The sequence below is a fragment of the Narcine bancroftii genome, chromosome 7 (assembly GCF_036971445.1).
Source record: "Narcine bancroftii isolate sNarBan1 chromosome 7, sNarBan1.hap1, whole genome shotgun sequence".
NCBI classification, from domain to species: domain Eukaryota; kingdom Metazoa; phylum Chordata; class Chondrichthyes; order Torpediniformes; family Narcinidae; genus Narcine; species Narcine bancroftii.
The window spans coordinates 171,041,160-171,055,029 of record NC_091475.1 but is presented as its reverse complement, the minus strand read 5'-3'; the positions used below and the strand labels follow the sequence as shown (position 1 = coordinate 171,055,029).

Below are 13,870 nucleotides of genomic sequence, written 5' to 3'. Positions count from 1 at the left end.
TAATTGAGCTGAATTCCCCCCAAAATTTCTTCTTGGTTCTTCACTTCCATTTTCTACAAAGTTAATTGACAATCCAATTGTTAAATATTCTGAGAATTTGGGCACAGTTTAGAAAAAAATTTGCATTTCATAATTTCTCTCTTTCAAACCCTATTGTATCCAATCACTTTTTTCAATCTTATTTACATGATGTTATTTTTCAGAGATGGTATAGAGAGGGCATTCAAAGTTTTAAGGATCTGTTCATTGATGGATATTTTGCATTATTTGAGCAGCCTTCTGCTAAATTTAACCTTCCAAAATCTCTATTTTTTTAGATATTTGCAAGTCAGACATTTTCCTTAATCACAATTATCTGATTTTCCAAGAGAGTCTGAATTAAATTTTGTAGATGAGTGTTTTCGTTTAATGCCTTCTCGTAAAGCAAGAAATTGTTATGTTTAAATCAGACTTCATTAGTTAAAATTAAAAATGCTTGGGAACAGGATTTAAATTTGACGATCAGATGTGGATTGGAACGCAGTTCGTAAATTGGTTAATAGCTCTTTGTTATGTGCTCACCATTGTTTATTACAAAATAAAGTAGTACACATAACATATCTGTCTAAAGCTACATTGTCTCATTTTTATTGATATGAGACTGTTGTTACAGGTGTAAGAGCGAAGAAGCGTCATTCATTCATATGTCTGGACTTGTCCTCATCTATAAAAATACTGGAGAGAGGTTTATCATACCGTCAAAAAATTTTAATATAGGTTTAATACCGAATCCTTTCGTGGCTCTCTCTTTGGTGCAATGGGAGGGAATGATTCTTCTTTGTCTCTGGTTCAGAGACATGCTATTTCTTTTGCCTCTCTTTACCTACTCATGATCAATGGTTGCATGATATTATGTCTTGTTTGAAAAGATTTCTGATGCCCTGAGCCAGTCCTCTGGTTCCCTGGAATCTGCAACCCCTTGCAACTGCTGCTGACCATAGGTGCCATGATCTTAGGTGCAGACCCTGCGGTTGCAGTATTTTTAAATAAAACCACCGACTGCTCCATTTACAGGCCATTTAAAGCCAGTAAGGAGCAGACGGCAGGTGGACCAGCCAGATGGACCCTGTGGGAGCACTGTGACTCTGCTCCTTGCAGGACCACAATAACGGCAGTGCTGCTGTGACAGCAGCTCCAGCAGCGCTGGTCTTCTCACTAGATTTTTAAAAAATTGTACTCTATGCTGTTATTTATAAATCCCAAATTCCTACACTATCCAGTCCAACCATATTCCCAAATATATACGTGCAAAGTCCCTGTTCTTGTGCAACACTAAAAGTGATGCCATTTTGTATGTTCAATTTTCACCGATCATAGAATATCACTTCATACTTACACTTTAAATTCCATCTGTTTTCTGCCCAGTCAATCAGTCAGCCTATCCGTGTCTTTGTACAGACTACTACTATCAGGATGTGCTACTTATAAATTTTGAAAGGTTACCCTGAACAGCCCACACCAACCACTGAGGACACCAATCTACCATAGTTCTGCACAAAAACAAATGTTTACCAATGCTAACTGACATCAGACTTTAAGCCATGGGCTTTAATTATTTTTAGAGTGGGAAATTTCCAAATGCCTCCTGAACATCTATTGCATTCCTTGCATCAGCTTTGCTAACTTATCAAAACCTTCACTCCAGTTACTTCCATTAACAAATTAATGCTGGCCTTCGTTTAGTATTCAGACTTCTGTATGAGATTATTAATATCCATCTACTAAATATTTCTGAAAGCTTCCCCATCAAGAAGGTGAAGCTGATAGGCTTGTTCCATAGGGATCTGTTCAGGGACCCATTCTTTGCCTTTGCTTCGCGGACGAAGATTTATGGAGGGGGTAAAAAGTCCACGTCAGCTGCAGGCTCGTTTGTGGCTGACAAGTCCGATGCGGGACAGGCAGACACGGTTGCAGCGGTTGCAGGGGAAAATTGGTTGGTTGGGGTTGGGTGTTGGGTTTTTCCTCCTTTGCCTTTTGTCAGTGAGGTGGGCTCTGCGGTCTTCTTCAAAGGAGGTTGCTGCCCGCCAAACTGTGAGGCGCCAAGATGCACGGTTTGAGGCGTTATCAGCCCACTGGCAGTGGTCAATGTGGCAGGCACCAAGAGATTTCTTTAGGCAGTCCTTGTACCTTTTCTTTGGTGCACCTCTGTCACGGTGGCCAGTGGAGAGCTCGCCATATAACACGATCTTGGGAAGGCGATGGTCCTCCATTCTGGAGACGTGACCCATCCAGCGCAGCTGGATCTTCAGCAGCGTGGACTCGATGCTGTCGACCTCTGCCATCTCGAGTACTTCAACGTTAGGGATGAAAGCGCTCCAATGGATGTTGAGGATGGAGCGGAGACAACGCTGGTGGAAGCGTTCTAGGAGCCGTAGGTGGTGCCGGTAGAGGACCCATGATTCGGAGCCGAACAGGAGTGTGGGTATGACAACGGCTCTGTATACGCTTATCTTTGTGAGGTTTTTCAGTTGGTTGTTTTTCCAGACTCTTTTGTGTAGTCTTCCAAAGGCGCTATTTGCCTTGGCGAGTCTGTTGTCTATCTCATTGTCGATCCTTGCATCTGATGAAATGGTGCAGCCGAGATAGGTAAACTGGTTGACCGTTTTGAGTTTTGTGTGCCCGATGGAGATGTGGGGGGGCTGGTAGTCATGGTGGGGAGCTGGCTGATGGAGGACCTCAGTTTTCTTCAGGCTGACTTCCAGGCCAAACATTTTGGCAGTTTCCGCAAAGCAGGACGTCAAGCGCTGAAGAGCTGGCTCTGAATGGGCAACTAAAGCGGCATCGTCTGCAAAGAGTAGTTCACGGACAAGTTTCTCTTGTGTCTTGGTGTGAGCTTGCAGGCGCCTCAGATTGAAGAGACTGCCATCCGTGCGGTACCGGATGTAAACAGCCTGAAGAAAACTGAGCCAAAGATATATATATATATATACACATTAATTGTGTGAAGAAGTGGAGGGGAGAGTCAGTAAGCTTGCAGCTGACACGAAAGTTCAAGGCATGTGCATAGTTTGAAAGGTTGTCATTCACTACAGCAGGATATAGACAACATGAAGAGTTGGGTAGAGAAGTGGGGGATGGAGTTCAATCTTGAAAATGCCAAGTGTTTTGGAATGTCGAACTTGAAGGTGGAGAACGTGATTAATGGCAGGATTCTTATGTGTGGAGGGACAGGGAAATTTTGGATTTTGCAGCTTAATAAAACTCTGGTTGGACCACACATGGAATATTGCGTTCAGTTCTGGTTGCCACATTACAGGAAGGATTTGGAAGCTATGAAGGAAGTGCAGAGTTTTACCAGGATGTTGCCTGGATTGAGGAACATGTCTACTGAAGCAAGGCTGACCAAGTCCGGGCTTTTCATTTTTGGAGAGACTGAGAATGAGACTCCTCTCATTAATGAAAGTACATAAAATTATGTGGATAGATAGGGTGGGCAGCCAGCACCTTTTTCCCAGAATGACAAAAGCAAATATTAGAGGGCATCTGTTTAAGATGAGCAGAGGAAAGTTTAGGGGAGATGTCAGAGATTAGGATTTTTATTTTACACAGCAAGTGGTGAGTGCATTGCCAAAGGTGGTGGTGGAGGCTGGCATGATAGAGACATGGTAAAGACTCTTGGAGAGGCACTTGGATGACAGAAAAATAGAGAGTTATGGGCAGTGAGGTTGGGAAGGATTAGATTCATATGGAGAGGTTTATATAGGTCAGCACATCACAAGTTGAAGGACACATACTGTGCTGTACTATGTTATATGATCTCCATCTAGAATAGTACCACATCCCAAGTTTCAAAGTCAAGATCATTCCTCTCTGATGCCAAATTGTCATCCTGTTATTAAAATTACCCCACCTCCTGTTGCATCTCTAGGGTCAGAGTTAAGAAAAGGAAGTCTGATTCAGGTGGAGGAGGTGAAAGATAAGAGAGCAACACTTGTGGTCCACATACATATAGATGTCAAAAGAAAAGCCAAGGAAAATGTTCTGCTAAAGGAGCGCAAGGATTATACATCTTAAGGAATACAGAGAGTAATGCACAAACTTTTCATTGTAACCATTCTATAACTTCTTCATCAGGCGTAGCAGTCAAGTATAATCATGAATTAACCATCTCATTAATCTAAGCTAAATGGAAAATTGGCTACAAAAGTTGCAAAGATACACTGGAATATTCAGTTCCAAATGGAAGCAAATCCACTGCCTGCCATATTCAGCGGCGCAGGGCAGGATTCCCAACTTACAGCAAAAATTATCAACATTCATGTCTAATGTTTCAGTTAAGCCTCAATTGTCAGACAATGCTGCTGTTGTTTATAAGCATTGTATTCACTGAAAGTATTAGTGGCAGTCCAGTGACCCCCTCTGGAAAATATCTGCAGAAACATCTAATACATGGCTTTGCTGTGTTGTTTTCTATTTAAATAGCATGGTAATGTTAAGTCTTTGATTCAATATCTACGAAACTGTGACAGTGTGAATCATTGCCTTCAAAAAAAAAAGAGCTAAAGTAATCTCTTGACAACTTGTAATAGAAAATACCTTTTTTTAAAATAAATATTTATAATGTACCACACCATGGGGTAGTTCTTTGTGATGAACTGATTGGGCAAAATAGAAAATAAACTCCATCCTCACTCATTTGGAAAAGGCCACGGAAACTCAGTCAAAGCAGGTTACATTTTTTGAAATTAATTGTGTTGTCAAAGCTTTGGCTCCAATTTTTACCATCTTTGAGAAAATGCCCAATTATAAAAATAATATTACAAATATTATAGCAAATGACGAAAATAGAAGTACATACAGATTAAATAAACAAAATGTAGCCAACAGCAATTTCCAATCACTTAGCAAAAAAGGCACTTCTGGGGAACATGAACAAATAAAACAATGCCTTAGCTTAAGAGGAAATACTTTGGAAAGTGAGAAAAGTGACCAAAAACCATATTTTGAAGAATATAATTCAGGGAGAAGGGTAGAAAAGTTTCAAGGAGAGAATGGCTTGAATGCTTGCAATTAAAAGCATTTACCAATGGAAAAGTGATTATATGTAGGGAAGAGAGAAAGAGTAGAACTGGAGCTACGAAACATGAAAGTCTGCAGACGCTGTGATTGTAGTTTTTTTAAATATGCTAGAGGAACTCATGAGGTTTAATTGGAACAGCTTAGACATGTATGGCTATAAAGGATAATAAAGAGATTGGCAGGGCCAAGGCCACAAAAGAAAATCATTCCTGTAAATTGGTACATTTTCCATGTAAATATTCTAAGACCATGGAATTTGTGCACTAATTTATGTCCACAGCACAACCCACTGAAAATTTCAACTGTGTATTCAAGAATAGTCTTACAATTAATATTAATAAATTATGTCATGACTTTGCCAACTTTTTTTCCCCCAAAGTTTATAAAGGTATAAACATCTCTCACTGGTAAATATGCAGTTATTTATGGCATAATTACTTTTCTGTATTTATAGGAAGTAACAAGTAAAATAAATTTGTTTAAGAAAAGCTCCAAGAATAATCTGAGAAATTATTGGCCTGGCATTAGGTCTTGGAAGGCATCCTAAGAGAGCAGAAATAAAAGTACATGGAAAGACAGGGACTGTTCAGGGATAGTCAATGTGGCTTTGTGCATGGTAAGTATTATAATTTTTCAAGGAGGTTATCAAGAAAGTTGATGAAGGAAAGACAGTATATATTGTTGACATGGACTTCAGTAAGGCCTTTGAAAAGAACCAGTGTGAGAGGATGGCCAACGTTCAGTCACTGGCCATCCAGGATAATGCAATAAATTAGATTGGATATTGGCTTTGTTGGAACAAGAATGGTAGTGGAGGGTAACCTCTCTGACTAGTGGTGTGTCTCAGGGCTTGGTGCTGGGTCCATTGCATCAACGACCTGGATGATGATGTGGCAAATTGGATCAGCAAATTTACAAAGGATACAAAGATTAGGGGTGTAGTGGACAGCGAGGAAGGCCTTCAAAGCTTGCAGCAAGATATGGACTGGCTGGAAAATGAGCTATAAATGGTAGGTGGAATTTAATGCATTTCATCTTGGGAAGACCAACCAAGACTAACTAAACAATAGAAAACTCTAGAATGCAGCAGAACAGAGGGATCTGGGAGTACAGATACAGGATTCCTTGAAAGTGGCATTGCAGGTAGATAGGACTGTAAAGAGAGCTTTTGACACATTGGCCTTTATAAATATTGACTACACAAGTTGAGATGCTATGTTGAAGTTATACATGACATTGGTGAGGCCAAATCTGGAGATTGTGTACAGTTTTGGTCATCTGCCTACAAGAAGAATAACAATAAGATTGAAAAAGTAAAAAAAATGTACAAGAATGTTGCTGGGACTTGAAGAGCTGAGTTATAAGGAAAGGTTGAACAGGTTAGGAATGTCAGAGAATAAGGGGAGATTTGATAGAGGTATTCAAAATTATTTGGGTAACAGAAAGGGCAATGCAAGTAGGATTTTCCCACTGAGGTAAAGTGAAACAAGAGCAGAAGAACATGGGTTGAGGGTGAAAGGTGAAATGTTAAAGAGGAACATTGGGGGCAACCTCTTCACCTAGGGGCAGATGATAGTGTGGAATGGACTGCCAATGGAGGCAGTGGATGTATTTTTGATTTCAACATTTAAGAGAAAGTTGGATAGGTACATGGATGGGAGGTTTATGGAGGGTGATTGCCTGAATGAGGGTCAACGGGGCCAGGCAAAAAAAATAGTTTTGCATGGACCAAATGGGCTGAAGCACCTGCTTCTGTGCTGTTGTGTTCTATAGTTCTATGCTCTAAACCAAATAAAACACAATGTTACTAGGTGATCAATGTATGCAGTTTATAAGGATTAGAAATCTACAGGTTATTACTTCATCACATTGAAAAATGGTGAAAATATTCCAAAGAAAATATTTACCAAAAGAAAGAATGCAGAATATTAATAACCTCATACGAAACATTATTAGATTGACCTGCCTAATATCAGAAATAACAAAAACCATTTCCATGCCCACAACACCAAGTACAAATACAAAATCAAATCTAAAATCTCACTTTTAACTTAATCCTAAAACATATTATAACAACTATTCTCAGTTGCATATACTTCAAAATAAAAGATCCATGAAGTGCATTGAGTTGAACTCAATAGGCAGGTGAGGTACATCCATTTCAGTAAATCTAATAATTTTCTAAATACTCAGCTGCAATATTTACAACTGCATTAAAATTCTAGGTGTCAAAAGTATTACTTTATTTTGTTGATGGGGACTTTCTTCTCTTCCAGTTGCTTCACCATAGCCTTTTCTTCAGTTGGAAGTAAAACAAGCAATGCTTCACCATCTTCCTTGTACCTAAGAAACAAAAAAATAGATTTAAATACAAGTGTACGGTAACATCAGATATTATAACTCAAAATCTGAATCTACTTTGATTGCTTAACTTAAAATGCTTGTTTAAAAAAAAAGCATGGATTTCTAAAACCACCACCACATGAAGGAAACATCTCAAAACACCGAACAATTAGATGACAAGAGAATATCACAAATTAGTTTTGATATTTTTCCCTTCAATTTAGTAAGGTGTGTTTCCTGCATGAAAACTACATCCGCCTTTAGTTTTTTTTTTAAAAAGTGTGCCAAGACTTTTCTTTTTCACCAGCCCAGTTAATCTGTTAACATTCAGACTAAAACTTTAATGTTTTAGCCATTCCAGTTCTTAAACAAATATTGTTAAGCAATGAAACCTTTTTGATTATTCAAGTAATATAGTGATCTTTCCCCTTTAAAAAACACGTAGAGTGCCATTGCTCTGATGGTGATGTAAACCAAAAATCCCGGAAGCCCGCGAGAAAAACCCAAAGTCTTCGGAGAAAGAATTCCTTCCTTTGGCACCATCTTGGAAAACTGCTCCTCTCCTGGCAATATTATCCCCCTTGGACCAGAGTCCCCACCCTGCTACTATATTTACCAAGTTCTCACTCTTTCTTGAGCTCTCTGTGCAAATTCCAATAATGCTTAACAATAAGTACAGATGGTTCAAAAAAAATACACTTTTTACTTGGTCCCATTCTAAACATTCTTCTTAATTTTCTTGTTTAATATCTTTAATCTTTTCATAATCTTCTTAAAAATTCTTCCACTTCCTTAGTCTTGATAAAATGTTGATTGCCATCCGTTGCTTCAACCCTCAGAGTCACAGGATATATCAGAGTATTTTATGTTCTTTCATCACAAATGCCTCTTTACATCATTGAACTCCTTCCTTTGCTTCATCAAAGTTGGTCTAAAGTCTTGAAAGAATAACTTCTGTCCATCGTCAATCTCAAGCAGGCCATTGTGTTGCTTGGAGTAATCAAATACTACTCCCAAAATCACTTCTGAATTCAAAAGCCTTACCAGAACTGGCTGTGGTCGCTGTTCGTCAGATCTTTTGGGCCCAAGTTCTGATGAGCCTTTTCTATTTGTAGTTTTCCATTGAATTTATTTTCTCCCAACACTCGTGGGATCCAAGTTTCAAAGAAGCTCATTGGGTCTCTCCCTTTGGTCCCTTCCTTCAAACCAAAATTCTGTACATTATTGTGTCTGCTGAAATTCTCCATGTGGTTGATCTTATCCAGATAGCTTGTTTATCCAAGCCCCACTTCTTTGTATCTTCTTCCAAAGCTTTCAGCTTTTCTTCCCTTTTAACAAAATCAACTTCTGCTTGGCCCATTCATTCCATTAAATCTTTAATTGCCTCTTTAAATTCAGTCATCTTCTCTGACATATCTTTCATTGTAGTTTCAACACCCGTGAAATGATTGCATCAGGTCTCCATTTTATCCAGGATTATATTCAGATCTTGTGCCGACCCCCCCCCCCCGCCCCCCCCCCAGCCCCCCCCCACCCATTGTCAGGCTCGGTCAATGTCAAGACGTTCCTGGTTCCTGGCTGAGTTGGTGTCTCTTCCCATTTTGTTTTTTTTTTTGCTGTCTTGACTTTTTAAAGTGTTCATTTTGTTCATCCAGTGGAAATAAATCGTAAATTTTAAACCACCTTTATAAAACTTTTCATGGAGAGTTCATCTAAGACATGTCTGTTTAGCTCCTTTGCATGGCCACGCCCTCCTTCTGGTCACCACATTGTAGGAAGGTTGTGGAAGCTTTGAAGATGGTACAGAAGAGGTTCACTTAGATGTTGCCTGTATTGATTTGCTATTATGAGTGGAGGAGTTGTTGGACAAAGTTACATTGTTTTCTCTGGAGCATCACATTGAGGGCAGGGAGAACAATGGTGTGACTTGATAGAAGTACAAAATTATAAGAGATGGTCTTTTTCCCCAGGGAAAAAAATGTCAAATACTAGTGGGCATATATTTAAGGGAAGAAGACGAAAGTTTAAAAGAAATGAGCAAGGCACATTTTTTCATAAAATCAGAGTGGTAGGTGCCCAGAACACACAGACAGGGAAGGTGACAAAAGCAAATATTCCAACAGGCAGTTAGACAGGAACAGGCAGGTGAGGTACGGCTTTTGTTTGATGCTCCTATATTTGTAATATTACCTGTTATAGACAGGATCTCCAGAAAGCTTCTACCATTTTAAAAAGAATTAACTGTTGATTCAAATATTTTTATAATCACAAAAGTTAAAAATATTTGCTACATATTAAAAATAGATGTTGAATGGGTAATTATTTTTAAAAATTAATTTTGAACCTCACATAAATGGTATGATACATGATGACTTGGAAATAAATAAATGAAGAAATTGTTCCAATAGTTATCAAAATGCAAAACTTGGAAAAAAATTGATGCAAGTAAATTACACAGTTGAAAAAAGTAAATATTGTAGTTAATAATAATTTATAATACTGAAGCAGCACTATAGCAGCCCTACAACTCCCGGGAGGCATCAAACCAGCCATGTGACATCAGTGTGTGTCGAGGGCGTGATTCTGGCCTTTAAAAGGCTGCGCAGGTGATGAAGAGTAAATCCGTTTCATTCACTCTAAAAACGTCTTGTGTGGTTATTTCGTCATGTCCACTGCAATTCCAGTGGCCACAATACAACAAAAATACCTTTGCAAGGTTTAATCCTTTGCATTTTAAAAGTGTACATTCCAACTATAACTAAATAGAAATTAGATAGTTTGATATTTTACCAAATAATTATACAGAATCAACTGCAGAGAACCTACCATTGGAATATGTACACAGTAATAACAAGTCCCACATATAAATCCTATTGTCTTCAATTCAATTACTTAGAAGAGCAGAAGTAATTTTGGATCAATTTACACCACAATACTAATATTGTTTACTGCACATATAGATAAGAGGTGAGTTTTAAATGACTTTTCTGTTAAAACATTCAAAAGCAGTTGTTCCACTTCACAACAGAATCCAACCAAGCAGTTTCCTTCACATACTTGTTATACCATATTGAATTGGTGTTAAATGTACTAATAGAACCACCACAGACTGAACTATGGATTGCCGAGATAATCTTCTACAAATGTGGTGGTATCGTTAGCGTAACAGTTAGTGCAACGCTATTACAGTGCCAGCAACCTGGATTCAAATCCAGCGCTCTTTTAAGGAGTTTGTACGTTCTCCCCATGTCTCCATGGGTGCTCCCACCCTCCAAAAATAACATGCAGTGTTTGTAGGTTAATTAGTGTATTTGGGTGGCATGAGTTTGTGGGCTGGAAAGGCCTGTTATCGTGATGTATTTCTAAATTAAAAACAAGAAAAAAACAATGGAATCTGGCTTATATTAGAATCAAAGCAAACAATATACCTTTTCTTTTCATGAATTTAACCATTGTCATGCTACTTTTGGACAATCACAATGAGTTTTTGCTAAATTTAAGACAAATACATCCTTTAGAATCTACTCAGTAGAACCCGGTGAAATAAAAACAACAGGAATATCTTCTATCCCAGTACAGAATCAACACAATGGTTGTCCACCCTGTTGAAGAACTGGAGAAAGGAATTTTACAACTTTGCTGCAAATATCTGTTGCTTTGTGATATAATTCAACTATTACAAGTTTCATCATGCAGTGTAAAAGCACGAATGTATGTTTTTTAGACTGCAGACATGTAATGGCATAATCAAGGCATTTTGCTGTGACATGGGCAGTCTAAAAAGGAATGTCCAGGAATTTTGAGTCAATTCCTGTACCGTAATTTATTCTGCAGGACTCCTACAACTTTTTGTAGGAAGCCTGCAGTGTAAATCATACTGGAAAAATTAGATGACAGTCATCCACTCTACTGCATGTCCAACCACTGGGACTGTTGCACTCAGGTTCTTGAAGTCTAAAAAGGGGCCCAGTGTAAACGACCACGTGGGCAGTTAATTTATTTTAGCCATTTTCCCGATACTGCAGTCTAAAAGCAATAATGAAAGTACATATTGAGTGACAAACAACAAAAAGAAGTCAATATTTCAGGTCAGAACCCTTTATCAAGAGAGTACAGAGGGGACATAGCTAGGAGGAGGACAACAGGATTGGAGGGTTTGAGTAGGGACCAGTGGGAGATTACTTCTCTTTGGTTCACCAGTTAACTGGCAAGTGCCAGACAAAGGGAGAGAGGCAAGAGGAAAACAAGGAATCCAGTTTAAGAGGAATAATACATAGCAGGGTCATAAGTGGAAACAAAGGACATCAGTGCTGGAATCTTACAGCTGGAGCGGTTAGTGAAGGGCCAGTGTCAGGTGGACCCAAAGAAGGAGTTGGGGGGGGGGGGGGGGGGGGGGGGAGAGGAAGAGGGAAAGGTAAATTCTTTTTCTCCCACTGATGCTGTTCATCATGCAGAGTTCCTCCAGCAGATCAATTACTGCTCTAGATTCCAGAATCTGCAGTCTCCTGCGTGTCTCTGAAAGTACGGATGGTTATACAAAAAGAAAGATTTCTGGCCTTCCAAGCATGTCCAATTTTCATCATTTCATTATTAACATCTGTGTCTACAACTTCTAGATTTTAAATGAGTTTGTTCACAGATCATCACTTCTACTGCATATTGCTGTTTAAAACCTACCCCCTTTGACAAAACTTGCAGTAATCCACTCTAAAATATCTTCTATGGGCAGCACAGCTCGCAGAGCTGCTACCTCAGCTCAGGCAACACAGATTTGATCCTGACTTCCATGCAAGGAGTTTGCACGTTCTCCTTGTCAGTGGCTGCCCCCTCCCACAACCCCCACCAAAGTCCTCTGCTTTCCTGTCATTTTCAATACATGCAGTGAGGGACTGCGAAGTCAATAAAATGGCAAGTGGGAATGGACAGTTGATGATCTATGCAATTGGGCCAAAGGTTTGTTTTCATGCTGTATCACTAAGATACGATGATGGCAGCATTATCTATTAAAAATCTTATGAGATGGCAAGTTAGAAGACTAAAAGGTTTTAAGCAGAGAGGAAGAGAAGTAAACATGCTCAACAGGCAACTCTAGATTAAAATTTAGATAAGTCAAAAACATTCCAACCTGCACCAGAGGAAAGAAAACGTGGCTACACAAGCGTAGAGGAAAATAAGCCTGGCCAGTCGTATGGATAGGGGAGATGACAGAGACAGAAAGAATGATGCAAATGGAGGGCTTTGAACACAAGAATGCAATTTCTTTTCACATTGGTCAATTACTAAAAAAATAAGTAATTCATTGTCAGAAGAAATCTTTATTAATTTAATTGTGCAATAAGAGCCGGAAGAAATTTGATAAATAAGAGACTTGCATTTATATAGTCTATTTAATGGCTTCAGGGCATTATACAGCCCAGCATGTGTGCCTATGTTAAATTGAGTCAGGCAAGCTTTCTACAGCAAAATCAGATTTAACTATGTTAATTTTTAAAACTTAAACATACCACATAGTAACAGGCCATTTTGGCCCACGAGTCCGTGCTGCCCAATTTACACCCAATGAATCTATACCCCTGGTACATTTCAAAAGGTGGGAGGAAACCAAAGCTCCAGGGAAAACCCACACAGACACAGAAAAAACATACAAACCCCTTACAGACACACAAGATTCAAACCCCGATCACGATTACTGGCACCGTAAAGGCATTTCACAAACCACTACGCCAACCATGCTGCCCAATATTAAAGAAAGCAGGCAGTTGTACTAAAAAGGTTTGTGACACCCAATAATTGCTCAAACTTAACATCCCAGGATGTCATGATGGAAGAAAACTGAAGGAGACGAAGTTTAGCTATCAGTCTCCTTCTCTGAATCTTTGACTTGTCAATAAAGAAAGAATGTCAACCAGTCATCAATACTGATAGTTCTGCCATGACTGAAATTTTAAATATTAAAACAGAATAAATATTTACTTAATGTCAATGAACTAATTCTTTAAATAAACTGAGGTACATTCTTAATGAGCAGGATAGAGAGTGGTGTGTATTTCATAAAGTGGACCTGAATTGTAGTTTGACGATTGACTGTAATTGCATCAAGAAAAAAAAAATGCAAGTTTGATATATGATCAAAAAAAATGGAAAGAAAAAAATGCAAACACTCAGCAGATAAGGCAGTAATTCAAATTTCAGCTCCAGGACTCTTGTCAGAACTAGGGGTTGGTCTCTTTCAGTAGGGGTAAAAAGTAGGAGATGGATGGATAGAACAAAGGGAATATTTCTAATAAAGCCTGTCCAAACCTGGGTGCAGGAACAAACACATTACACAGACAAAGAAACACAATTTATTATTAAAGCCAGGCTGTACGACATGCTCAGCAGGCAACACTTCTGAAAGCACAGAATGTCAATTGGAGTATCAACTTTTGCCCGATGTTGTATGCAACAAAACAGAAAATTGTTGTAGTAT

The 13,870-nt window shown here is 38.9% G+C and overlaps 1 protein-coding gene and 1 long non-coding RNA gene across 2 annotated transcripts in view; one reads left to right on the top strand and one right to left on the bottom strand.

The window, feature by feature from the left end:
• The window catches only part of LOC138739379 (uncharacterized), a 103,818-nt gene that overhangs the window by 20,855 nt on the left and 69,093 nt on the right, over positions 1 to 13,870 (top strand). The window lies entirely within an intron of this gene.
• ddx10 (DEAD (Asp-Glu-Ala-Asp) box polypeptide 10) overlaps positions 1 to 13,870 on the bottom strand; it is a 199,686-nt gene that overhangs the window by 125,522 nt on the left and 60,294 nt on the right. The window contains exon 10 of the mRNA XM_069891292.1: positions 7,300 to 7,401. Within this exon, the coding sequence (XP_069747393.1) occupies positions 7,300 to 7,401 (102 nt within the window). The remainder of the gene's footprint in view (positions 1 to 7,299; positions 7,402 to 13,870) is intronic.